Genomic DNA, 25,026 nt, shown 5'->3' with positions numbered 1-25,026 from the left:
TTGAATGAGGATATGATACAAAGCACTGTAAAAAGTGGAATTTAAAGTTAGTGGCATCTTTCAAGACATGGCAGAAAAAAAAAAAATAAGCACTTTAGTGAGATATTTCAGCAAGTTCTTCTGGCTAGAGCTTAATTGTCTGTGACTGTTCGCTATCAGTGGTAACAGGACTATTCATAGGCAAGGCAGCCAGACTTAGCCCTTGTTTTAGAAGATGTTTATTTTCTTAGAGCCAAAGACTAATTGAATACACAGCATTCTTCTCTTGAATTGCAGTTATCCCCTGTCAGCTGGATCTTCATTAAATCTGTTTCACAGGAACAACTATATTTTACTCCTTCAAAGAGATGACAAGTTTTAGGAGCATGTCATGCAGCAGGTGAAAACGCTGACTATGCTCTTTGATGTACAACCGTGACATACTTTGGGTTAAGTCCTGGCGTAAGAGGAATGGGGGGAGAAAAGTACTGTGTGATCTCAAATACTAATTGACATCCTCCTCGTCCTTCCCAGCAAGAAGATGAGTTTTATGAGCAACTTCCTAAACCTGCATTTCATTGTTGCAGGCATTGTGTTCACAACAGCAGCTGAACTTCACAGAAGACCTTGAGGGCACCTTTTGGAGGAACGTGCACCTGGATTAAAAGTCTGAAAGGGAAATTGTCTACTGCAGTGCCCAAGTAGTTGGTGATCACTTCAGGTAATCTGTGCTAACTTAGTGTAGGCTGATGCCAAAAATGGGCAATGCCTGGCTTCAGTCTTGACTTTGTATGAGACTAGAGCTGTAGTATCTCATTGTTCCAACTTAAAAAGATCCTGTAACTGAACTGGCTTTAATTTCTTGAGCACAGTGAATGCTGGGACTGAGTCTTGCTGTAGTATCACCTGTGGCGTGGTAGCTGTTGCTGTGTTTTGCATTGAAATATATATATATATATATATATATATATATATATATAATGCTAGAGGGAGAATAGCACGTTTTTCAAAATGCAGGGTTTCAGTTCAGGGTGATCTGAACTCAGAGATGAAAGTGAGGACAGCCCTTGCCTCTGTCCTTCTGCCCCCCACCCCTGTTTACATGTAACTCATTACAGAAGCAGAGGACAGTTTCACTGTTGTTTTCTCCTGCTTAAAAAATGTATGGCCTCACACAGAGAACTGGGTCAGAACTGGAAGCAAAGCTCAAAGAACAGCAGGTTTGGCCCAGCCCAAGCTGACTCAGCCTCCCACAGGGGTCTCAGCCATATGGTTGACATAACAACCACTCTTGTGGTGTTTGGCTGGGTTATGGATGAACGTGGAACATCATAGCTGCATTTCAAAACATAAGACTGTGCAGACAGAACACTCACTTAATTTTTACATACTTTAATTAGATATGCAGTTACAAGTCCTGTAACAGTTGCTACAAAAAAGCACATACAATACTCAGAGTTAAATTTAAAAGCAACTATCATTTTGCATGAAAACAAACTCATTAATTGAGCCTTTGTTAGAACTAGCTTATGTAAATGTCAAAAACAATAGGGCAAATGATAAATGCCTGATATTCTCCTAAAAACTCTCATTAATGATGAAGCAGAATAGTACCCCAAACAAGTCTTCCAATTACAGAAAGCAAAAGTTTAGAAATTAGAGCTTTCCTAAAGCAGGATTTTGGTTTTGTGAGTATAGAAAACAAAAGCCCTACATTAGGCTCAAAATAACTTACGAAAAAGCAAAACTTAATTGCAGTTAACGAAATCCTTAAAAAGTCAGTGAAACATCTCCTGTTCCTTGATTATCACAGTGATTACAAAAAGATCCATCCCCCTTATACTGTACAAAACACCAGGATGCCGCAGTGTCTCCAAGAACAATCTAATGTAGCAGAGTTTTTAAAATCAAAGCTAGTTAGAAGTGATCCGACAACACCCCCCTGCTGCTTATTTTGTCCTCTAGTACCTCTTCCTCAATAGTTTCTATTTTAGTGAGCAGATAAAAATCTGTGACATGCTCTTGCATGTAAAACATCACCACACAATATCAGAAACAAGATTTTGAGTTTATAAAAACGGATACAACGTTCTGCTGCATAGACTGACCCACGATTCCTCACTTCTCACCTCCGTAGGCAGTACCTCCTGCCACTGAGCACGCAGAAGTACAGCACTACTTCGTGCACGTGATCTGAACCAAGTTCTAGAATGCATTTCACCAACCATGCTCAAAACCAACAGACACCGCAACTCGGGCCTGCTTTACTTTACGTGGAGACATGCCTCCCTGTGTGTAGTAAACAGAAGCTTATTTTGCATGGGGAGCATCTGCTAGAATCACCACAACCAGAAGAGGTGATACAGAACTTTTCAAAGCGGGCAAGCAATGCACTCCAGTCTTGGAAAACAGACTGCATACAATGCCCGTATTCTAGGATGCTGTAGGGCTATAGGTGCTAAAAGTAAAATACTTCAAAGGAGAAGAGGAATAAACAGTGGCACAATGTTCTTTCAGCAAGCAATCCTCCTCCTGGAGATGAGGCCAGCTCTCAAAGAACATCAGTGATGAAATCCATACAAATGCAATGTACCTCTTAAGAACACATTATGCGCTACAAGGGAAGGAAATGAGACAAAATGAAGGTGGAGGCAGTTTCTTGGATAGTTGGATTTTGAGGAGAAGCCAAGTACTAAAAACGTCTCTTCTTTCGCACTGTTTCCCCGGTTGTCCTTTCAGCCTCAAATCTCCTAACTGCAGTAGTACTGCATCCTATTAGTCCGTCGTCTTTTCCGTGACTGAAATTCTTCAAAGAAGTGCTGAATGTCTTCTCTTTTAACAACCTTGGGGAAACAATAAGAAACCCGAGTTGTGGTACAATGGTTCTTACATGTATTCCATAGGTAATGCACAAAGCATTTAGAAATATTTTTAAATCTCTGATTCAACTATAGTGAAATAGCTTTCCTGTCTTACCCAAAGGAAATGACTGATGCCTGAGTTCCAGCTTAAGAGAATACCAAGAGGGAAATGAGTTTCCCAAATGTAAAACAAGCACAGGGAGCAAAACTTTTCGTATTTTTAATTGTTTGGCTACTTGCTTTTATGATGAAAATAATTAACACAAAGCAAAAATTGACAAGCTCACTTCAGACACACTGTAACTAAGTGGTGGTTTAACAAATATGTAGCTTCATATGGAGTTTCAAAATGCTTTTGTTAATAATGGCATACAACTTCTTCAAGGAAAACAACCTACGAAGTTATTGTAAGACACCTATTATTGTCAGCAATGTTAAAGAAACAAGATTGTCAAATTCCAATTGGATCAGGACTGTCCAGTCTCTACTGCATTAACCAGCAACTCCATGAAACAGAAGAAAACCACTACAGTGTAGCACAGCAGTAGCTGAAATCCTTCAACGATATTTTAAAACACGATTTCTGTTACCCAGTTCTTCAAATTCTGCAAGCTGCAGCTTACCGTTCCCTCATCTGCAAATCTCCTGAGATAGTCAGTCAGTTCTGTCTTTAGGTCATTGTATTCTGGATGGAGAAGTGAAGAGAACAAACAAGATACACAGACTTAGTTCACGCCTGGTTCAGTATGACAGCCTGTTGCACTTCTGACCTTAGATTTACTTGAGAAATCTAGACTTGAACTGGGTTAGAAGTTTCAGCAAAAATCAAAGAATGAAACAAGTTTGGGTAAACAAGAGATGTCTGATAGTTGATCTGCCTGGCCTCTGAGGTCTCTGTTCAGGCGGCCTTCAGAGAAATGGGCTGGAATTCAATACGCTGTGTTGAACAGATCCCAAGATCCAGCCTTCACCATAGCTTCTCCCAGACACCAAGACATGGCCAAAAGAGTAAGGGAAAAGAAGCCAAAAAGCAGAATTGTAAGTTATTGTTTAAATGTTCACTTCAGAAGACATCACCCTACCCAAGATGTTAAACAGTGAAGTTTCCATGCCATCTACTTCCTTAATGTAAGTTACAACAACCCCCCAGAGATGACAGACTTTTCTATAGTTACACTGACTGAGGTTTGCAATCTGTCATAGTCTTCTACATGTTGATTTCAGGCTAATTTCAAAGTAAACTGCACACCCAATACTGATTGCAGATGGTAAAACTGAATACTTTCATATTTACCACAGATGAGTTCTACTTGCTGGACTCTGTTCATGCTGTTAAGGGTGTCCATCAAAGGGTCTCTTCTGTCTGTTTCTTGATCGCTGGTGCCTTTGTTTTCATAAGCCAAGACAGTGTCACATTCATCAGTCAGGAACTGGACTTCGAGCTCTGAATACATTTTCTGGAGAATAATGGAAAATTTACTTTTGCACTACAAAACTTCTCATACACCGATGCTCTCCCCTACACCTTTTTGCATTCAGTATCACAAATAACACCAGTAAGAATAAAAAATTATGTTCTGTATCATGCATTTTGGCCATTTCCTCATGATGACTTCCAAAACAAAAGTGACTTGGAGTTGCAAAGGAAATACAGATGTTTAGAAGCTCCTCTATACTGTGTTAGTTCTGGTGTGGGTCTGGTGTGTTTATGTCACGGGGAGGGATTTTATGTGCTTATAATGCAGCATAAGGACATTCTCAGTCTTCTATCTGCAAGCTTCTCTTCAAAGCTTCTGTGGGAGCCCCTTCCTGCCTCTCCCAACTTCAGTGATTACCATGAAAGCAGGATACGTACCAAACAGTCTTCACAAGTGCATAATTTGCTTCTCCAGTTTGATGGCCAAAAGGTGGCGGTATCTTTTTTTAAAACCTGCTTGCTTTGGAGCTCTTTCAGCTTGCAGCCTGATTCTTCACTCTTCACACCTACCTGAATTGAAAAACATTACTCAGTGCTCTGCAATTTCAAACACACACTGTTCTTTCCAGCACACCATTTTCCTTATACAAGACTTTTCTTTTGTCTTTGACACAATTTCATTCACACAAGGTTTCTGATGTAGTTTACAAGTTCCCCCTGGACGCACAACTGTTCTTCAGAAACTTAAAGCACCAGCCATAGGTTTTAAAGAAATCTGAGCTGGATTGTTGTGAAAATGCAATTACAATGCATAACACCACTTTATTGTAACAAACTCAGAAGTTGCCTCACAGTAAAGGCAAAAAGGCTGACCAGATGGGATGCATCTACCCTACACACAAAGAAATCTAGCACCCTTATCTCTTTTATAGGCATGTTCTGTAGCTTGGGCTGTGACCCACTGAGACCACGGCTGTAGTGTCAGCAACTGAAGAGGAACACAGCAATTAGCTAGAAAACGTTCACCTGCTCACTGATCCTCTAGAGGAAAAGGTGAGTTTTGCTTCATGTACCATGAGTACAAAGATGAACAGGACAGAAAAGGCAGCACAGTTTACCTCTGGACAAGCAGACCCAGAGCTAGTGGATGGCTCATTAATCTGCTCCGTTTGCTCTTCTTCCTTTATTTCTTGGTGTTCTGGTCTGCTTTCTTTTTTTATTTCTTTCATTTGCTCTTCAGTTTCCTCAACATTCAGGACAATCCCTTCATCTTCTAGAGAGTTTGCTTTGGTCAAAGGAGGAACTAGAAGATAAACAAGTGCAGAAGCAAAAATAACAGTGACTTTCTGGCATGGTATTTCAGATAGCTCTGTACTGAAATGCTTGTGCTTCTTAGCACTCCTTGAACGTTATCACAGGTTCAGTAGCTGTCACACATTTTTTGCTGACTTTGACCTTAAACAGTGTAATGTCATTCATCAACAAAGCAGAAGAAAGACTTATTAGTGAAATATAATCTCTATGCTCTTAATTTTCTTCACCTGCAAACTGTGAAGCATAGGCCCACAGGAAATGGCAGTGTTTCATGCAGGCTTGACACACCATTTCATGGAAGTCTCCGCTGTCAGGAGGTACCGCACCGAGATGCTGTTGAAAAGAAACAAGCATGCAGCAGTTGAATGTTTGCTGCAAATGAACAGATTCAGCTCTAGCTTTAGATGAAGAAAAATAACTGCCAACACATTTTCAGCACAAGCATACGCTGTCCCAATAATTCTGCAACAAATATCAGCATAACAAAGACAGGAAAGAGCTTATCAAGTGTCAGGAGAAAAAAAAAAAATCAATAAATAAACCGTTCTGTCTTTGCTTATGGGCCTCTGTTTGCAGTCCCATATGCCTTCTGCTTCCCCAGAAATCTCAGTTCTATCTCAGTTCTAAACATGGTTTTTCTAAACATTGTCCTAAACACAGCTTATTAAGATACCTACCACACACTTTAAGCACCTACATAACTTTATGATTCCTTCCCTGTACGTATTCTAACTTTTCCTACTGTTCGCACACTGGAATTGAGAAGAACTGCGTCCCAAATCTCTCCATAAACCTCTAAGAAATGGTTAAGCAATCAAAAGCACCACCTGCTTTCTTCTGAAAAGCATTCTTACAAAGCTCACAGTATGCATCATAATATTCTTAATAGGTACATTTATAGAAAAGAATGCTGTGGTTTAACATCTACAGGAACTATAATTGAAGCCAATCATCCTTTTTTTTTTTTTTTTTTTCCCCCTTTGATCCTGTAACTTCAAACACTTTACTTTCTAACAAGCCAGTATGGAATTTCACTCATGCCCCTGAAGGGAGAAGAGACTGAAGGAAGCCCTCATGCTCACAATTTAAGTGGGACACTCACCCAAGTGCTTCGCTGCTCCTGACAGATTTTCCTGAAGTCTGTAATCAGGCACCAACAGTGCCGTTTGTTCCTTGCTATTTTAAGTAACTACAGTTTAAAAGCATTCTTCTGATTGACCTACTGAGGTAGGTGACGGTATGTCTCAGCAAGAAGCTTCTTATCACTGATTCTAATGATTAGAATTTTCTAATTAATGAGACTGATACAGAAGTCATTATTTTATTCTGCAGAAGGAACCCTGAAATCAGTAGTGCTCTTGTTAATGGTTTTTGTCTGGAGGGAAGAGCAGTGCAAGATTTAATATTCCCCTACGTTAAATGAAAAGAAACATCCCAGAGCATACATAATAATCTTTAAAGAATCACAGCAAAACTTCCCAAGTAAAAATTAACATATGGACTTACCTGACGCTAATTTATTTCTATGCAAATTCTGCTACTTATAGTTTCCTTACCCTTCCGTGGAACCAGTCTTCACACACTATGCACTGGATCATTTCATCTGGGATCTGGATGGATGGTCACTTTGTTAGCATTAACATCAACCTTTAGAATCTTCCCCAAGCCTCACACAACAGCCCTGTGCAGAGCAAACTGCGTTTCCATCCTCACCACCCGCAGTGAGCTGCCATTAATGAGCAGTTCTAGTCAGTTCGCTTCCCTGAAGTTAAACAGCGTGTGTAATTTGTCATACTGACAAGCCTATGGAACTCTCAGTTACTATTACAAAACTTGTTTTCCCAGTAGAACAAGGCATTCTCACAGAAAAGAGCTGAAAGAAGTTAACATGGTGTTGGTATCCTTCTTCCAGTGAACAGAAAGGCACGAGCAGGCAGCTGGGCAAAAGATGCTGACAGGTGACATCTGGTTTGTGTAAGAATGCCACAATCCTGACTTAGCCATCCACAATACAGCGTAATACAAACCAATTTGTTACAGAATGGTTAATTAATGATTTCTTCAAAGACACTTCTACACTTAGGAGAGATGAGTTTATATTATCCTTTTTCCTACTTAAAAAAACATATGCCTTGCTTTACTCCCTGACTTCTCTGAGCGCCAACAGAAGTGTGTGTACATAAACCCAGTACTGTTTTCACACTGCAGACAGAGGAAGAGCTCTGGCTGCCACCAAAGAAGGCCAGTGCTGCTGCTATGGGACAGACTCCTCAGGGCAGAGCCCTGTCAGAGTGCTGCTGCAGGCAGGAGGAAGCAGATTCTGCTCTCCTTTAACACATCTGTTTGTTCCACGCTCCAAGTGGTTTTCAAGATAATGAGAAACAAATCTTCTAAGGGAGCTGTGCAACTTTATAAGGAGGAAGTAGAGACAGCTGCAACAACATTTCATCCCAGTGCTGGTGTGCCTTCCTTGTCTGTCTTCAAGGCATAAAAATATTCTACCACTAGAAAACCCTGAGAATGGAATCACTTTATACTGCACATCACAACCAAAACTGATATGGGACAGAAAGGTTTGTAAAGCAGGATCATCCCCCTGGTGCACCCCAAGGACCACTCTGTGCACATTCTTTCTGCTTGAACGGCAGCTATGGAGGCTCACTGCTGGATTTTGTATTTCATACCTCATCTTCAGGATCAGGGTAAGGTCTTTTGCAAGTACAGTACAAGCCGTAGAAATTGTCATTGTATTTATTTCCTGAATTCACTTTGCCCTTTTCCTAGAAGTAAAGGAAAAACTGTTTCAGTACACAATGCAGTGAAAAACAAGACAGAACAGCTGCACAGCCTGGAATAATCCCCGTTCCTGTTCAGCGTTACTCCTAAAACCAATCACCATGCACACAGCTTGAACATCTAAACATCACCCAGAGACACCTGTGCCGTGCAGTGAGCAGAAGATGGGGCATACAAGGAATATGAGAAGTTGCTCTGAGTTAGAGACGGGCTGGGGGTCTCACTGCCAGGTAAGCTCCTCTCAAAACACAGCTGATACATGGCCAGGGAACCTCAGAACCGCACAGAGTTGCAGCCTAATGCTGCCATATGATGTTACTGCCAATGCTTTGTGCTACCATTCTGAGAAGGAAGAAGGCAATGTGAACACCCTCCTTCCATGATGTCTGTTGCATTCTCAGATGGATGCTGATGACTGTTGAAATGCTATGACTGATTTTGGACTGATTTCACACTAAGTGAGGAAGGAAGAGCCACATGACCCACTTCATTCACTCAGAGAGTAATAGTGACACTTTAAGACTATCACAGGTTTGCTGTAGAAATCACCTGCTGTCAGCTCCTGGCTTAAAAGCTATGGCTCTGCCCTGTTTCCACCAGACCAAACAGAGCATACACACCCACTGCTGCTTCCATGTTGTGTGTTATTGTGGAAGCTGCCCCACAAGCACCTCTCTCTGCCTCCCTGAAAGGTCACCAACTGCTGGACTACCTGAAGCCACCACTATGGAAGCACAGAAGAGTTCTTCACATCCAGCCTAGACCTGGTCAGACTTGTGGCTGCAGACTCACATTTCTGGCCTCACGCTGGCTGCAGGCATGGGCGAAGAGCAGGGAGATGTCTCTGCTGCTCTCTGCACGTTTGGCCCCAGGGTCTCCAAGCAGCACTGCAGCTCTCTCCCACTCACCCAACCTGCTGCTACATGCCAGCACTACGGCCAGAGGGAGGGCACTGACCTCCTGGGGCCACCACTCTGTCTCTGCAAAACCAACCTCCAAACTCACCGGGAGCAACTTGCACTGCAGGTTTTTGAACTTGCTGTTTCCACAGTCACAGCGAAAGTTCCTGAAAAACAAAAAACCGAGCCACAGAACGGTTTGGGCTGGAAGGAACATCAAAGCCCCCCCAGTTCCCACCCCGTGCCACGGGCTGGCTGCCCCCACCACATCAGAGCCTGGCACCCTGTCCAACCCGGCCCTGAGCAGGGCTGGGGCACCCACAGCTCTCTGCGCAGCCGTGCCAGCCCCTCAGCGTGAAGAATCCCTGCCTAACACCTAAACTTGCACCTCCCTTCCAGTTTAAAGCCGCTCTCTTTTGTCCTCTCGCTATCAGACCGCGCAAAAAGTGGCTCCCCAACCCCCCTTTACCTCCCCCCCCTTATCGGCTCCCCTCAAGTCCTGGAAGGGAAAAAAAAACGACCTCCGCACCTCAGCGCCCAGCACACCCCCTCGCGCTCAGCACGACCCCTCAGCCCCGTGCCGGTACCTCTTGGTGTAGAGCTCGAGGAGGCGGTGGGAGCCGTGGCACTCATAGCTGCACGCTAGGCAGATGCCGGCGGGCTCGGCGCCGGGCGGCGTGCAGGTGCTGCAGGCGTACAGCGCCTGGCGCTTCACGGCGCCCTGCGGGGACACAGCGCGGTCACGGGCGGCCGGCACCGGGACGGGGGTGTGAGGGAAGGGGGTCCCGCTCCCGGCCCCGCCCGCACCTGGGAGTAGCTGCACCGTTCGTGGTCGCTGCCGCCCAGCACGGCCCGCGCCTCCTTCTCCAGCTCCTCGTTCTCCGCCAGCACCTCCGCCAGGGACACCACGGGCTCCTCCCCCGCCCCCGCGCCGCCGCCGCCGCCGCCGCCGCCCCCCGGCCCGGCTCCCTCCGCCGCCGCCGCCATGGCCGCGGACGGATGCCGAGGCGGGAAGCGCGCAGCCCGAGCGCCGGGCGGCGCCACGGCGGAAGCGGAACCGGGCGGCGGGAGCGCGCGTCACAAGGCCGAGGCGCGTGGCCGAAGCGCGCCTCCCTCCTTCCCGCCATGGAGCTGGTGGCGGAGCTGCGCGCGGGCGGCGGGCGGGCGCGAGAGGTGCGCGTGCGGTGCGCGGCGGAGGCGGGCGGGGAGCCGCGCGGGGAGCTACGCGAGCTGCGGCGCGGGCTGGGAGAGCTGCAGGAGCGAGTGGCCGAGCTGCTGGCGCCCCTCGTGCTGGAACAGCAGCGGCGCGGCGCGGCGGGCGGAGCGCCGGGCGGCGGTGAGTGGAGGCGGCGAACGGCGGCGAGGGGCTGCCGGACTTGGGAGCCGCTGAGCGCCGCGTGTCGCGTCCGGCAGGTGACGGCCTGAAGGAGGAAGAAGAGGAGGAGGAGGACGACGACGATGAAGACGAGGAGGAGAACGGCGTTGACGCGGCTCGGGCCGAGTTGCCTCCTCCAAAGCGGACGAGGGTGCAGCCGCCGTGAGGGCGGCGCCGCGCCGGATAAAGCGGTGACGGCGGAGAGCGGCGTCCGTTGCCGCCGCTGTAAGGCGCCGTAACGGCACTGCCCTCCGCGCGGCCACGAACAGCGCGGGTAGGCGGATAAACGTGGAACCCTTCGGCGCGGCCCTGTGCGGCCGGGCTGCAGGCAGAGCAGCGCGCTGCGATAAGCGCCTCGCGTACCGCTGCTGTCCGACGCTGCCGTCCGCGCGAGCGTTTTACCCTGCTGACGCTCAGACTGTGGGAGACAAAGCGTCTGAATAAATTAAATACTGAACTGCCTGGCTTTATTTGAAGTGGCGCAAAAAGTTGGAAAAGGGGCCGAGTAAATAAACGTACTTCGGAGATCTTTATTAGCAGCGAAGGAAGCTGCTGATCGAAATGGCCAAGGCAGCGCTTTGTGCAGCTACGCCCGCAAACGGGCCGGAATGGCTCCCGCAGGCGATCCTTGCACCGTAATGAACGTTTGCAAGCGGTGCCGGGACTGCTGCGGCTTCGGAAGCTCGCTGCTGAACACCACAGGTCTAAAGGGAAACGCACCGCCTTTCCTAGCGCGGGAGTAAATGCGGGCAATGCTGCAGTAACACAGAGCTCTTTTTTTCTGTCAGGATGGACACAAAATGCTGCACCTGAGCTCCAGGAGAGATTGGTAGGCATTGGGTCAAGGGCAGTCACGCAGATCGTGCCTTTAAACAATAATTTGTAGCCCTTATTGCAGCCACAAAACTTACCAACAATGAAAAAGGTACCGGAGCTTCTCAGGGACTTCAGTAACCCCGAACTACGAGCTCGCTGCTGCCACGTGCTGTGCAACTCCTGAGCTGGGGAATTTCCTCAGGGCCGCCCCAAGGCAAGGAGGTTCAGAAGGCTTTGGTGAGGTTTGTTTTCTTGTCAAAGCAAGTCTCCTTGACTGCGGTGTACGGCAGTCTGCCGTTACAGCAGTGGTTTGAAAAACTGCATTTGCTGGTTCAAACGGCTTTGAGCCTAAATCCACTTCAGAGTGTAAATGTTCTAAGTTTAAAAAAAAAAAAAAAAAACAGTTTAAAATCATAACCGTGATATTTCTTAGGCACTGAGATGGTTTTGTGAGGGAGCAAAGAAAAAGCTCACAGTTCTACTTTGCTGCCAGGAGAAACATTCTTTGTAAGCAACCCATTTTATTGCAGCTCACTTGAAGGGCTGCAGCCATACCTTCTGCTCTCCACTGGACCTGCTCTCCCACAAGAAGAGATGAAGTGGCTCAGCAGTAGTCACAGAACGTGGCAGAGGTTTTCCTGAGGTAAAGTACTGTCAGAAGGCAAGGCAGCTGATGACACTGCCAGCCAGGCTGCCCAGGAGCAATGCTCAAGCAGCCTGAAAAAGCTTTATCTTGTGACACAGACAATAAAAAAATGCAGAACAAGTGGCACAGAGATAAATATTAATAAGCCTTAAGGCTACTCACTTCCTCAGCAGAAAAAAAAGCTCTGAGTGAGTGCTAGGCTGACAAAGGTCAATTATTTTTCCGCAGGACTTCATTACTGCCTCTGCATTCACAGCTTCTGCGTGAGAGAGCTGTTCAAGACAGAAGTCTGAACCAAATCTTCTTGAGTTAAAAAGAGCTTTTCCACCTCTAACTGAAGTTGTAGCAATTCATCTTTCCCATCCACTTGGAGGTAAGGTTGGAATGAAGAAAAGTTCTGGTATAAGCAAATCTCACATCTGGTAAGGCTACTATAACTCACAGCAGTAATGCTACTGCTACAGAAACAGACTTGTGCTACTGCCATTTACAATTAAGAACCAATTCAGAGGTATCACAGTCTTTAAAGAGATTTTATAACTTTAAGCTTAATTAGCTTGTACACTACGTCAATTTGTGTAGCAAGCCACGATCTTCTGTGAGAACAAATTAGCCTTGATCTAAAAATCGTCACTGTAATCAGCTTTAATTTTACTACCTCTTTTACAAGTAAAAGCCATCTAATCACTATTTTTATAGCTTTTGCTTGCTGTCTTGGTGAGAGACTTCACCTGTTGATGTTCCACTAGTGCCAGAAATGCTGGAAGCACCAGCAGAGGAAAATTCCTTTTTCTCCCAGCGCTGTCAGCTACTAATCCCTATGCACTACATTAATAGGTTATACTGTTAATAGGTTATTGCTCCTTCCCACCCTAAGCTCAAACCTTTACAGGTTTGAACTAGTTCACACATCTTTCTGCAGTTAGTTGTGAAACTCACTGCTTTCAGACAGCTTTAATTAAAAAGTTCAGCGGAAAATTCTATCAACACAAACCAGTGTCTGTGAGGCACTGCTGCAGGCAGCACGTGCTCCGTATCCCGGCCACGTGGTTCTTACTTCATTTTCCATTTTTGGTGCTTCCTCTTCTATTGTTCTCGTCTAAATAACTAACATTATAGCAACTTCTCAGTTAAAAAACAGCATCAAATAAAAGAAAACCCCAGACATGTCCATGTTATGCACAAGTAGAGAAATGGCAAAAGAATCAGTCATCCAACCAGCCCCAACAATTCAGGCTACAGCCAAGGAATTGGGACGCAGCAAAAAGACAACACAATCAACCAAATACACACTCTAAGGGATAGAAAGGACAGCAATGAGCAACAGCCACTGAATGCCAGCACTGCTATCTAAGAACAAAGGTACACAATAAAACACCATTAACATATCTCTGCATTAACAGACTTCTGTTTATAAACATTGAAAAGTTTTTTATTTTATAGATAAATAAGATGGTGATCTTTAGAGTTAAGAAACAACACAACTTAAAAGCTCTGACTCCAAAAGACAGGAGCAGTCAGAGTTTATTCTTACTCCAGCATATTAAGATGGCAGCTTCCTCCTTTTCATATTGCACTTTGAACTTAAAAACCTTCTTGTAAAGGCTACATCGTGTTTTTAGGTCCTAGCACCCCTGCTGGCATCTGAGACCACAGTCTACAAGTATCTCCAAATGCAACCAATGTTTAAGGTGCTGTAACCACCACCCTTGAACACAGCAACACATTCTTTCCAAAGCAGGAAACAGATGATAATGTCCAAGATTCCCTTAAAGTTGTCAGAACTGGATTAGCATCTGTGATCGTTAGGTACTGACAATCACGTACAATCAAATAAAAAAAAAGAAAAGATAAGTGAGAAGTTCAGTGCATAACTGTTTTGGGCCTACTGCTTTTGAAGTCCATATTTTGCAATGTTTTCACAATCAGAAGGTTACTTCCATCATGGCTCAAAAATTTAGTTACTCTAAGAAGGACAAAACACAGTCCAGTAGTCAGAAATAAATGTGACATCAAAATAGCACTGAAAAACAGGGTGAAATTATGGTAAGAAATGCCAATGGGATTTCAGTGTGACTGAAGAAAGCCACATTTCTTTCCAGAACAAGAAGAGGGTATCTTACTCAGAATTCTGGGAGAGATAGTATTTGTCCTACAACAGGCTTAGAGCACTCCCCAACTTGGTAACAGTTTAACTTTCACAAATGTAAAGTCTTCTTAACGCATCAGTACTCACACAATATGTTTTTGCAGGTCTGGAGAGACATTAGAATAGTAGAAAATTCCAACTGTAATTTTACCAAAGGAGATTTCTAAAGAAAGAAGAAGAAAACACAAAGCTTTGTGCTTCTTATAGCCCAACGCCAGCACAAACTGCTTTTGACACTGTAGAGAAGAAGTTTAAAGCACCTCCAGGTCTGTGCCACTCCTCACTGCCTGCCTGCTACCTGCTATTCTAGTCAATGGAGAAAAAAAATATATGATACCTCAGAGAAAAAATAGATATCTATCTTTCTCTCTTCAATGATTTGCACATTCTTTATTCTTTGCTTCCTGCATTTCCTAAATTTATTTTTAAAATGTGTTAGGAGCACTGATGTAAGTATGAATTACTTTAAAAAAAAGAAAAAGCAAAAAACTGTTCTAAGTGCAACTTCTATAATCATCTTCTGATCTTTTTTCTTTTACATTTTTCACAGAAGAATTATCTTTCCATTGATTTTACTCCAAGAAAAATGAAGGACGTAGCTTTTTTTTTTTTTTTTTTTTTTTTTTGCACAGAGGAGTAAAGTCATAGAGCAGAAACTTATTTTCCCAAAGAATGTTTCAGATGGAGTGTAGCAGTTCTGCATCATTAAGGCAAAATGAGGAATACTTCCATCATGTGTCACATAGAACTCCCCCACTCAAGTCATTTTGATAGACCAATACTTTAAAAACTTTTGGAATTAAGTTTTTTTTTTAATAGAAAACAGTCACTGTTCATTGCTTAACAGTTTGAAAGAAAAGGCTCTTGCCAGCCTTCGCTCAGAACTTCGGTCCTGTGATTAGATCAGGTGTATGCAATTGCTTCAAAATAGCTACAGAAACTAGAAACTGAGTTAAGTGTCAATCAGCTGTAATCTACTGATCTGATTAGAGGCCTTCACAAATGTTTGATGACGATTGCAAATAACAGCCAAGCAGATAGGAATGATGCAATAGCCAACAGTTTTGGGGTCAGCTCTTGTACAGGAATAGAGAAACAAGAACATCTGTAAATACGGTATTAAAAAGATTATAGTCCACAGCCAAAAAGGCAAGGATAGCAGTCGTACTTTTAAGGAGTGTGTCCATGTGGTTCCCTCCTGTGGTTCCTTGGGGTGCTGCTGAATGTGCTCCAGTGCTAGTTTATTGTAAGTCTCATTGATTTCAAAGACATAATAAAAAGCTGCAGCACTTGCTAGCAAATACAACCCCACACCAATCCAGCCCATCCTCTGGCGGAAGTTCATCATTCTCCATGCTCTGCACCTGTAACAAAATGAGAAGTATGAATTCAGTGCAGTTTGGAGAAAGGGGACACAGACAACGCTTGGTTTTCATAAACTAACGTTTCATAACTTTTCATGACACACAAATAAAAGCAATGCATGCACCCATTTCTACAGAGCCAAGTTTCTCTACAGCAGAGGAAAGCTGTATTCCTATGTCAGTAACAGCCTAATGGTAACTCCCATCAGAAGTTCTAACTAATTTAGAGCCTACAAGTTCTAAGAGGCTACAGGCAAGCAGTGGGTTAACAAAACCAATGCCCTGAATTGGGGAAGTCATTTACCCCATCTGCTCTCAGTGCCTCTAGCCACAGGGTGAGAAATGCAACACTTCCCATGAGTTGAGAGATATCAGAGAACTTTGGAAAATTCTAAGATGAAAGCAGCCAGCTAGTGACATGAGCAACACTGCTTGTTTGCAGTGCACCAACATCCAGTTTTATTAAGCTTTAGCTGAGTGTCTGTCGAGGAATCATACTTAAAAAGTTTTCAGTTCACACATGGGAAGATGCATACTAAGCATACATACTTGTACCTGCTGCACAACGAGGATATGTACGACTGCAGTACCTAGCAGTATTTCTGTTCTACTATGTGCGCAGTTACAGTAAATCTTCTGGAGGAAAGAAGGTGAACACACACATTCACCTGACTCAGTGCACAGTAAACTAGACAGCAGTCAACTGCCATTTTCTTCTCCTTCCCCTCCTCCCGAAAAAGCACAAATAACTGAAGCTCCACAGACACCACTGGGCTTGATTTTTATCTGCTGGCTGTACAGGTGTAAGTCACTTGAAGCCTTCTTCAAACAAGCCACCAGCACTCCCGCTGAAGGATCTCTATAGCATCAAGGAAGTCATCATCACCTTCCCTCAAAACAGCTCTTGGGCAGTTTTCATACTGTCAGGGTCCTATCCTTCCTAAGATTTCTAGGAGAGAAGTGGAATAAAACTTTGCAGTACTGTTTAAGCAAAACATACATAGGTTGTTTCAGAAATATTGCCTCGTGTTTATTTCCACGGAAACTACAACAGGTACAAAGAGCACAATAACACTATTTGATAGAGACATTCTCAGCTACTAAACACTATTTCTCAACATATTTTTGCCCAGAGAGGCTCTGAACGCCCTGTCCCTGTAGGTGTTCAAGGCCAGGTTGGACAGGGCCCTGGGCAGCCTGGTCTAGTAATAGATATGGAGGTTGGCTGCCCTGCCATTCTGTGATTCTATGTGATTCTGTGAACATGGGCACCACCACGAGCTGTGCATTTCATCAGTGTGAGCCTGCATGCCACATCTGTAACAGAAGTATACAAGAGTTTAACATCACTGACAGCAAACTAATTGCACCTTTTTAGATTCCCCCTATAAAGACCAGCAGCTGCAGCTGAGCACCAATTACAGAAGATTTTATGGTTTTCCACTTCTGAAGGACATCCTCAATCCTGACCTGACAGAACTTACCAGGGCAGCACTGGAGCAGTCCTTCTGTCCCTAACACTGCTACACGTAAGGAGACCAACGCAGCCAAACAGGCAGTGAGACACCAGAGAAAGCCACTAGTTAGGTGTGCGGCATTTGTTGTTTAAATTATAATTTCTATACATCTTAGCAGTACGTTGTCTTCAAATACACTCAGTTAACACTTTTATCAAGACAGCATGGAAATATTTAAGAAGCTGCCTGGGTAAGAATCAACTGGCAAGTGCCAGAGTCCACCTCAACGCTAAGCCGTGATTCCTTTTTCCAAAGCTAGGTGTATTACAGAACACTAACGGTACTCAGAAGTCTTCAAAAGGAAGGCGCATAGTAAAAGCACAAACACCGCTATAAGGGCAGTAATAGTAAGAAGCTCAGCAGGAGCCGATTCCCTTTGCTCTCACTACCCAGAAGCAGCCGGAGAAGCGCTGCGCCGGGTCAGGCTGAACGAGGCGTAGCCCGCGCCCGGTTTCTCCCCCGTTCTCCCTCCCGAGATGCCACTGCCGCTCGCGGCCTCTCCAGCCGTCCCGCCGACTGTCAGCCCCGCGTCGCGACCCGCGGAGCTACGAGACCCCCCCCCGGAGCGGCCATGACTGCGGCTCTCGTCCTTCCCGCGTGACCGCGAGCATTCGACCCGCGCCGCGCGGACGCGGCTCGGACGGCTTCCTGCGAGGGAGGCGGAGCCCCAACCTTCAGGCATAGCGGCGGGGCGACGGCCCCCTCACCGCGCCGAGTTCCGCCGTCCCAGAGCCAAAGCAGCCCCTTACCTTCCTCCGACGGAGAAGGAGGGAGCGGGAGGGCGGCGGTGGGCGGCCCGCTCCCCTCAGCCCGCGCCACCGCGCCGGGAGGCGGGAGGACTCGCCGGTCCGCGCCGCCGCTGCCGGTCCGCTGCCATCACCACCCCGGAACGGCACCACTTCCGGCATGAGGGAACGACTTCCGGTTGTCGTCCGACTGCATCCGGGACGTGGCGGGGCGTGCCCGCCGGGCGGCCGTTGGCTGGCGGCCATCTTGGCGAGAGCCCGCGCCTCTCTACGGCGCCGTTGACCTCGCCCAAAATGGCGGTCTGGGCTCGCCGTTGAGGCCGACCTTCCTTTGTCGTCCCTCAGTTACCGCCCCGAGCTTTACTTGTGTCACTTGGCCGCGCTAGCCAGGTGCGGTACGCCAAAGAAAGCAGCGATAGAGACGACCGTGGTGTGGAACAGTCTCTCCAGTGACACACATTGATGTGATTATACGAGTCCGTCTGTACGCAAAACCCGCTGCTTGTGGGTTGCTGTTGAGTTAAATTCTTACGAAAAAATGCCACAGGGAAAACATCTTCAACGAAGGCAGAAAATCATCTAAACCAGCCCCCCAAATTGCTGAGCCAGGTCTGCGTGGCTCACTGGTTTACATCACAGCAGTGTTGGGAAGGTTTGTGTAAGACATTCCAGCTTTGCATTCAGCAACCGTTTAGCACTTATTTCCTGTGCTGGGACTGGGAAGGTGCTGGTGAGGCTATATATAAAGCTACTGCAAAATTAAGTTTACGATGGTTTGTCATTCTGTTCTTGGTGTTTAAGTGAAAAGTGCTGGAAACCGGCGCTCCGGGTTCTATTCAGAACAGCTAATGACCAATGCGCGGTGCTGCGGTTGTCTCTGAGGAGAAAAAAAAAAAAAAAAAAAAAGACGACACCTGAGAACCCACAACAGTTAGTAAAGTTCTCAGGCGGTGCTTCCCTGCTTATTCAACGGCAGGTTCCAAGTCCATCTCCAGGCTCACTCTGAGGACCACCAGATGGCGCTCTGTACCACAGACAAAGGCAGCTTCTGTCTCCCGTCCCGACTCCCGATGCAGAAGAGATTTTGTACGTGCGTTGAGTGAGGATTTTCAACGTTGTTCACGAAATTTAAAGTTATAAACTGTGAATTGAGTTCCGGATAAAAATGTTGTAGACATGAGTAACTAAATACCATCAGGATGCTGTTTTTCATTAAATGCCATTCTTAACTTTCTTACTGGTAGTGACATCCCAGCTGATCCAGAATTAAAAAGTTTCCCAGGTGGCTCTAACCTTCTGTTTATGTATGGCTTTATTCCTGGTGTTACAGGTAGTGATGGAAAACTGAATAGCTGTGGCATCCTCTTTCCTTAAAAGTACTGATGGTGAAGGGAACAATTCATATTCTCCATATTAAAATGGGGACACATGCATAGTGAGACTCACATGGTTAATATTCAGGCTGTAAACAAGAGGAGAAGATAGAGGCCTGCTGAATCAAAAGGAATTAACTTTTAATGGCCAAGTTTATTTTTTTAAAAGTCCTTAATCATACATTAAAAAAAAAAAAAATCTGAGTTTTTACAGTCTTTATAATAACTCTCATGCCAAAACAGTTATAGAAAAATAAAGTTTACTTTGAAGGTAAATAAAAAAAGCATCGGGAAGCATTGAGAACTAGCTGATTCATAAAAGTCAGGAGCTAAATAGATAACAAAGCCAACACATCAGGGCCTCACTGCCAGAGTACCTCAGCAAAGCAAGCAGGGCAGGCTAGGTTCAGCCAAGGGTCTGGGTTACCCAGCAAGCAATGAAGTAGGTCTGAGGTTAATCTGGGAAGGCAGCCACTGGTTAGCCTCAGGTCCACTGAGGATAACTGCATTGAAACATAGTGATTACCAGGCAGATCCCTACTGATAAAAAAAACTGAAGTTAAGTTTGAAGGTTAGGCTGTAGGTCAAGATCGAGATTGAGAAGAGGGCCTGTGTCTAGGCACAGCCAGGGCTAAGCCAGAATCTGATACCCCTACAACATATCTTAGATATAGATTAAGCTGAGCCCACAGCTCAGCTTAAATGGGGCTCCTGAGCTCGTGGCTGGGGCAGGTGAGGCTTGCTGGGGGCTGTTAAAGCCTATCAGTTCACTTAGGACCCTGACAAATTATTTGGGACAATTGAGGGCTGATGGAAAGAAAACAGAGAAGTTGGTTATAATAGTTGCATTGAAACAGCGTTTTCATACTTAATTTAAATTAAGGCCTTCACTGGGCATTCATACGTAGGGCCACATTAATGACAAATATGTTTTTCTCAAAAAGTCATCTACCTTTCACTTTGTAGGATGCTGGTTTTTGATTCATTGAAAGAAAGTCTAAACCAGACTTTTCATTAGAGATTTGTGATCTCTGTGGAATCCAGCTATGTTGGGTGTCCAGAGAGAAAACTGGCATGATCCTATGCATCAGTCTTTGGAGAGCCTGCATAACCTTAGCCAAGAAGGTAAGGCTAGTTTTAGAGTAGGTCTAGGCTTCTGAGAAGCAAGGGATGAAGCACAGAGCTCTTTCCAAATGCACCCTTTTATGTAACAAAAAGAGTTAATACAGTGTTCATAAATAAAGAATATAAAGGTTTTTTAGTAAGTTTTGAGTAATGAACACACACAAAAAAGCTGCGTCTTAGTAAAAGAGAATGCTTTCTCTTTGGTTTTTTGCTTTTTTTTTAATTCTCAAAATTAAACTGTTTTTTTGTACTCAAAGTTCTATCAGTGAGTGAATGAATGCCAAGTTTTTGCAGCTTGCAGAGTATTTGTTGTCAGTTATGGGTAGTTGTATTGAATTTTATAGTGTCCTGCTGTGTTGCAATAACTTGTTTTGATCACTTACGCTGTTGTTTATTGAGAGACAAATCAATTTATGTCAGGTTCAGTATCATGTGGTTTATTTCACATTCTATGAATCTTCATTTTTTAGTTTATAGCTTTTATATCTTTTGAAAGTCTTCTGATTCCTTTTTTTTTATTATTCTTAAGTGTTTATTTTGCCTTTACTGTAGTCTTTCTTTGAACTTCTCTCTTGGAAACATCTGTTTTCATACTGGGTGTAGCACATTTTGGAAGCATGTAAGACTTGTGGATAAGCTGGCATTTTTGTATTTTATTCTCATTTTGAATTCAAACATTATTTGCTTGTTTTGGGTACACTGTTCATATGAAACACAGGTTTTCAGCAAACTGTATATAATCCAGGGTGATCCTTCCCTGCTTTGACTTTCTTCCTACACTTTGAAATGCTGGAACTTTCAATTACCTTCATTCTCTGTCCCTGAAATTCTTTATCTGTTTGCAGCAGACACATCTAAGTAAAGCTTCAGGCAATCCTATTGTCCAGGTTCTCTGAAATACCAGACATACTTTGTTCTTAGCTTTTCTAAAGTTATTCCAGAAATACTTACCAATAAACTCCAAAGGTTTGATATTTCCAAGCAGAATACCAGTATCATTTTCCCAGTCATTCACAAAAAACATTAATCAAATGCATTACAGACTATTACCCCTTATCAGAATGTCTCTAAAGAATTGTGCCTTTCTCCTTTAGATCTTTTATCACTGTAATCAAGTCTGAAAGTTCTAATCTTTGATATAACATTTGCTTTTACCTTTTATTTTCTGCAGTTACCAAGTATCTTGGAAGTTCAGCAAGAACTGACAAAACATAGGAAAATATCTATCAGAGGCAACTGGTGACTGAGTATTTATTTCTGTGGCAATTATTCAAGCAGAGGACAAATACAGCATACACAGAAGCAATGCAGGTGTAGATCTCACATCTGCATTGGTAGGATCTGGCATTGTATTGATTTAGTGGGAAAGAGAGAGCTAGCCTGCACAATTTTGGTCAGAACAGTTCTCAGTTAGAAACTACATTTCAGCAAAAGCATTATTCATTACAACCTGCTGACATTAATTAAATCTCCACAAATATTACTCAACAAAAATTCACTTCCAAGACTGCTATTAAACTGCTGAGAAATCAGAATCAGCCTGGCAGTGATTTCAGTGAGGGTCTGCTCACGCTGCCAGAAAGGAACAGTTATTGAATTTCCATGCTGAGTTTGCTGCTGCCAACAGGTTTGTTCATGTAAACAAGTTAACTGAAGAGTCACCCATGTTAGGAAGAAAAACAGATTTGAAACCAGGAATCTGGCAGACTAAAAATGTCAGCCTCTGCATTTGGCCTAAAAGACCAACCTCTCAACTATAATTGGACAAAAGTAGAGAAAATAATATTTATTAAAATAAATATTTCCTCTAAAGGTCACTAATTAAAAGTATGCACCATCCTTCCTCCTGTCTTCCATACACACATTCAAAGGTAAACGTCTGACCACTTGAGGGAGTGACAGCTCTATTCTTGTTAAAAGAGGTTGCAATTACACACCTTTCTTCCTCCCCCATATTTCTAGTAATTATCCTTTATTGCTGTTGTACTTTTGTGAAGGGCATCAATAACATAGCATGAGTTTGAAGAGATTTAAGTTGTCTCCTCTGAGATTCCCAGTTCCCAGGCTGTGCCTGTCCTGCTTAGACTGAACCACATGCAGCAGAGAGTATCTATGTTTAGATTCTTGTGAAGTATAACTTTTGTCACTATACTAATATCAGGTCAGATTTGTCCTTTTCCCACATTCACATTTTGTTTGCAAGAATCCCAGCTTGTTTGCATAGATAAAGATGTAAGCTTGGGGGGTGGTAGAAAAGGTATTCTTCGAGACTGAATCCAAGCTTCCATTTAAGGGGAGAAAAAAAAAAAAAAAAAAAAAAAGTGTTTTGCGTGTCTATGGTCTCTTTGGAACCTCTTTTTTTCTGTTTTCTAGAATAACTGGATCACCTAGCATCTACCTACTTCATTACATTTTATTACCAGGAGATCTCATACATCTTTATGTTTCTCAACAACAACTTTTATGTTTTATTTTTAAAATTGCTTTACATGCTCTTTGCTTATCCCTTAACCTCCCAGTTTAGTTTTTTTGAGTATAGTTACAATTGGAAAAATTAACACAGTGGAAGGGCAATACAGGAATGTAACAGCAAAGAGACCAGCATAGACAGAACAGTACTTCAAAGAAAAGCAAAGGTGCTTGCCTGTACACCAAAGATCTGGGCTTACAGAAGTGAGTCCACAAAGAAGAGATCTCCAACCAGGTGTCCCAGTCAGCCCTTGAATGGAGTCTAAGTCACACAGCTGAATTGCCTTCACCTGTGCTCCCAGAGCTGACAGGATCCTTTCCCCAGGTGCTCAATCAGTGCTTCAGGCCATGACTCCACAGTTACCATACTGGTACAAACAATGGAAAGGATTGTGTTGGGCACTTGAGAGTGTCTGATGCCTCAAAATGTTACAATCTTGTTTATTAATGCTGTTTATGTAGTCTAACCCAAATGGATAGCTCTTTTAGTAATAAATTCTGTGTCAGCTGCCTGTTAAGCTCTGCCTGATACAGCAATATCCTTTACAGTTCCTCTGTGATTTGGTTTCTTCAGTATTCCTTCGTAGTCCTGACAGAAAAAAAAAAAATCTTAACCTGGATGAATAGCAGATTTGTTTAAGGAAACAGAAAGTGTTGTGTCAGAGGAAGGCTGAATGACAAACATACCTGATGGTTAGTTGTGCTGTTGGACGTGGAGAGCACCTCATTACTCATTCTAGTACACACTGACAGCAGGCAGCCCAGCTGAAAGGCTGTGCCCTGCCAGCATCTGGAAGGCCTTTTATATAAATTTAATCAGCTGCAAGTAAATTGAGGGCTGCTGTTGTTATGGACTTCAGCAGGGGATAAATGCTAGTTCACTGTAGTTGAGCAGATCCTTATGTAAGACAGCCTTTAAGTACTTACCTTGGCTCTTAACTGAATTTATCATTTTGCAAAGCACTTGCAAGAGGCCTGTACCAGAAATCCTAAGTTAGGTACAGGATGCCAGTTGAATGGAGGTATCAGCAACAGTCAGTGGTTACTCTCAAAAGGCGAATTTCAGTAATGTATTTGTTAGCTAATGTTTGTATTTCATTTAACAAAAACATTAAGCAGTATTTGAAAACCTTTAAAACAAAAAGGTATGATGTATTTGTTTTTATTTTCCTTATTTTGCAGAGTTTGCGAGCTGCTGTTCCTGTCCCTATTTGAAATTAAATTTCAAATTGCAGTGTCTACATCAGCTTCATCATAAAGCTCCAGGTGAATATTTAAATATGTTTGCGCACATATTATAACATTTATGGGCATTCTTACAGAGGTTATGCGTCTGTTTTTCCACACAAATATTTGTTCTGTTTGCCTTATATCAAAAGAACATAAACACAACTGGGACAATATGAAGGTAATTACAAGGTAAGTGTATGGGAACTGCTGAGTCACGGCCTGAACCTCTGATTGATCACCTGAGGTGAGCCATGAGTCAGCCAGAGGAGCACAGGTGAAGGCAATTCACCTGTGCTACCGGAAGGGGTGGAGCCTGGCTCCACCCCTCCTGGACCTATTTAAGAGCTGGCTACCAGAGGGGAAGGATCTCTTCTGGAGATCCTCCTCTTTGATATCTTCTAGTGAGCTCAACCCAAGGGTAAGCTCTTCTACTTATTCTCTTTTGTGATCCTTGTTTGCCTTACTCTTTTGATTATATTGCAATTATAACATCTTGGTTATACAGCTTTGCCTTACTCTTTTGATTATATTGCAATTATAACATCTTGGTTATACAGTAAGGAAATATGCTTGGAGGAGACATTAATATGTCTGACTAAATCCAAAACAACACCTTCTCCACATTAAGAAGAATTTAGCTTCAATTAATTATCTCACTGAATGTGTGCTTCTTCACTGCTTTGTGTAATAAAATACACAATACCTTCCTCAGAAAAGATTCCTCTACATAGCACAGAGCTTGTTTGTGTTATGTTCATAGTGTTCTGAGTAAGTGTTCCCAGCCAAAGGGTTTCACCAGCAAATTGCAGTAATGCAGTACACTGCAATAATTATATTGTTTCAGTGCATTGTGATATAAACTAAAACCTGTTCTAAATTGCATGTTGGAACAGAATACTTACAATCTTGAGGGTTTTTCTACCTTCTGTTCTTTCATTTGTCTCTTTTTC

At 43.7% G+C, this 25,026-nt stretch overlaps 2 protein-coding genes and 1 long non-coding RNA gene across 5 annotated transcripts; 1 reads left to right on the top strand and 2 right to left on the bottom strand.

The window, feature by feature from the left end:
• Window positions 1-1,355: 1,355 nt before the first annotated feature.
• UBR7 (ubiquitin protein ligase E3 component n-recognin 7) lies at window positions 1,356-10,253 on the bottom strand. Its single transcript, XM_042869323.1, has 11 exons — window positions 10,074-10,253; window positions 9,854-9,987; window positions 9,373-9,433; window positions 8,256-8,351; window positions 7,128-7,181; window positions 5,799-5,904; window positions 5,376-5,560; window positions 4,696-4,827; window positions 4,135-4,297; window positions 3,464-3,525; window positions 1,356-2,822 (listed from the first exon to the last, which is right to left on the bottom strand). The coding sequence occupies exons 1-11, from the start codon at window positions 10,251-10,253 to the stop codon at window positions 2,730-2,732; spliced, it is 1,266 nt and encodes a 421-aa protein (XP_042725257.1). The 3' UTR covers window positions 1,356-2,729.
• Window positions 10,254-10,560: 307 nt separating this feature from the next.
• On the top strand, window positions 10,561-11,098 carry LOC122179972. Its single transcript, XR_006178871.1, has 2 exons — window positions 10,561-10,602; window positions 10,680-11,098. It is a non-coding gene; the product is annotated as an uncharacterized LOC122179972 (long non-coding RNA).
• Window positions 11,099-13,513: 2,415 nt separating this feature from the next.
• TMEM251 (transmembrane protein 251) lies at window positions 13,514-17,973 on the bottom strand. 3 transcript variants are annotated; one of them, XM_042871316.1, is made up of 3 exons: window positions 17,883-17,897; window positions 16,285-16,565; window positions 13,514-15,616 (listed from the first exon to the last, which is right to left on the bottom strand). In XM_042871316.1, exon 3 carries the CDS (start codon window positions 15,598-15,600, stop codon window positions 15,205-15,207), a length of 396 nt encoding a protein of 131 aa, XP_042727250.1. In that variant the 5' UTR covers window positions 15,601-15,616; window positions 16,285-16,565; window positions 17,883-17,897; the 3' UTR covers window positions 13,514-15,204. The 3 variants fall into 3 exon arrangements, with proteins under 3 accessions (XP_042727250.1, XP_042727238.1, XP_042727261.1); XM_042871304.1 differs by lacking the exon at window positions 16,285-16,565 and having other exon boundaries at window positions 17,883-17,973; XM_042871327.1 differs by lacking the exons at window positions 16,285-16,565; window positions 17,883-17,897 and adding an exon at window positions 16,166-16,269.
• Window positions 17,974-25,026: the final 7,053 nt, after the last annotated feature.

Source organism: Lagopus leucura, unplaced genomic scaffold (assembly GCF_019238085.1).
Source record: "Lagopus leucura isolate 7727_CA_CO unplaced genomic scaffold, USGS_WTPT01 Super-Scaffold_1, whole genome shotgun sequence".
Classification (NCBI taxonomy): domain Eukaryota; kingdom Metazoa; phylum Chordata; class Aves; order Galliformes; family Phasianidae; genus Lagopus; species Lagopus leucura.
Note: the sequence above shows the minus strand (reverse complement) of the source record. Positions and strands in the feature narration are given on the sequence as shown.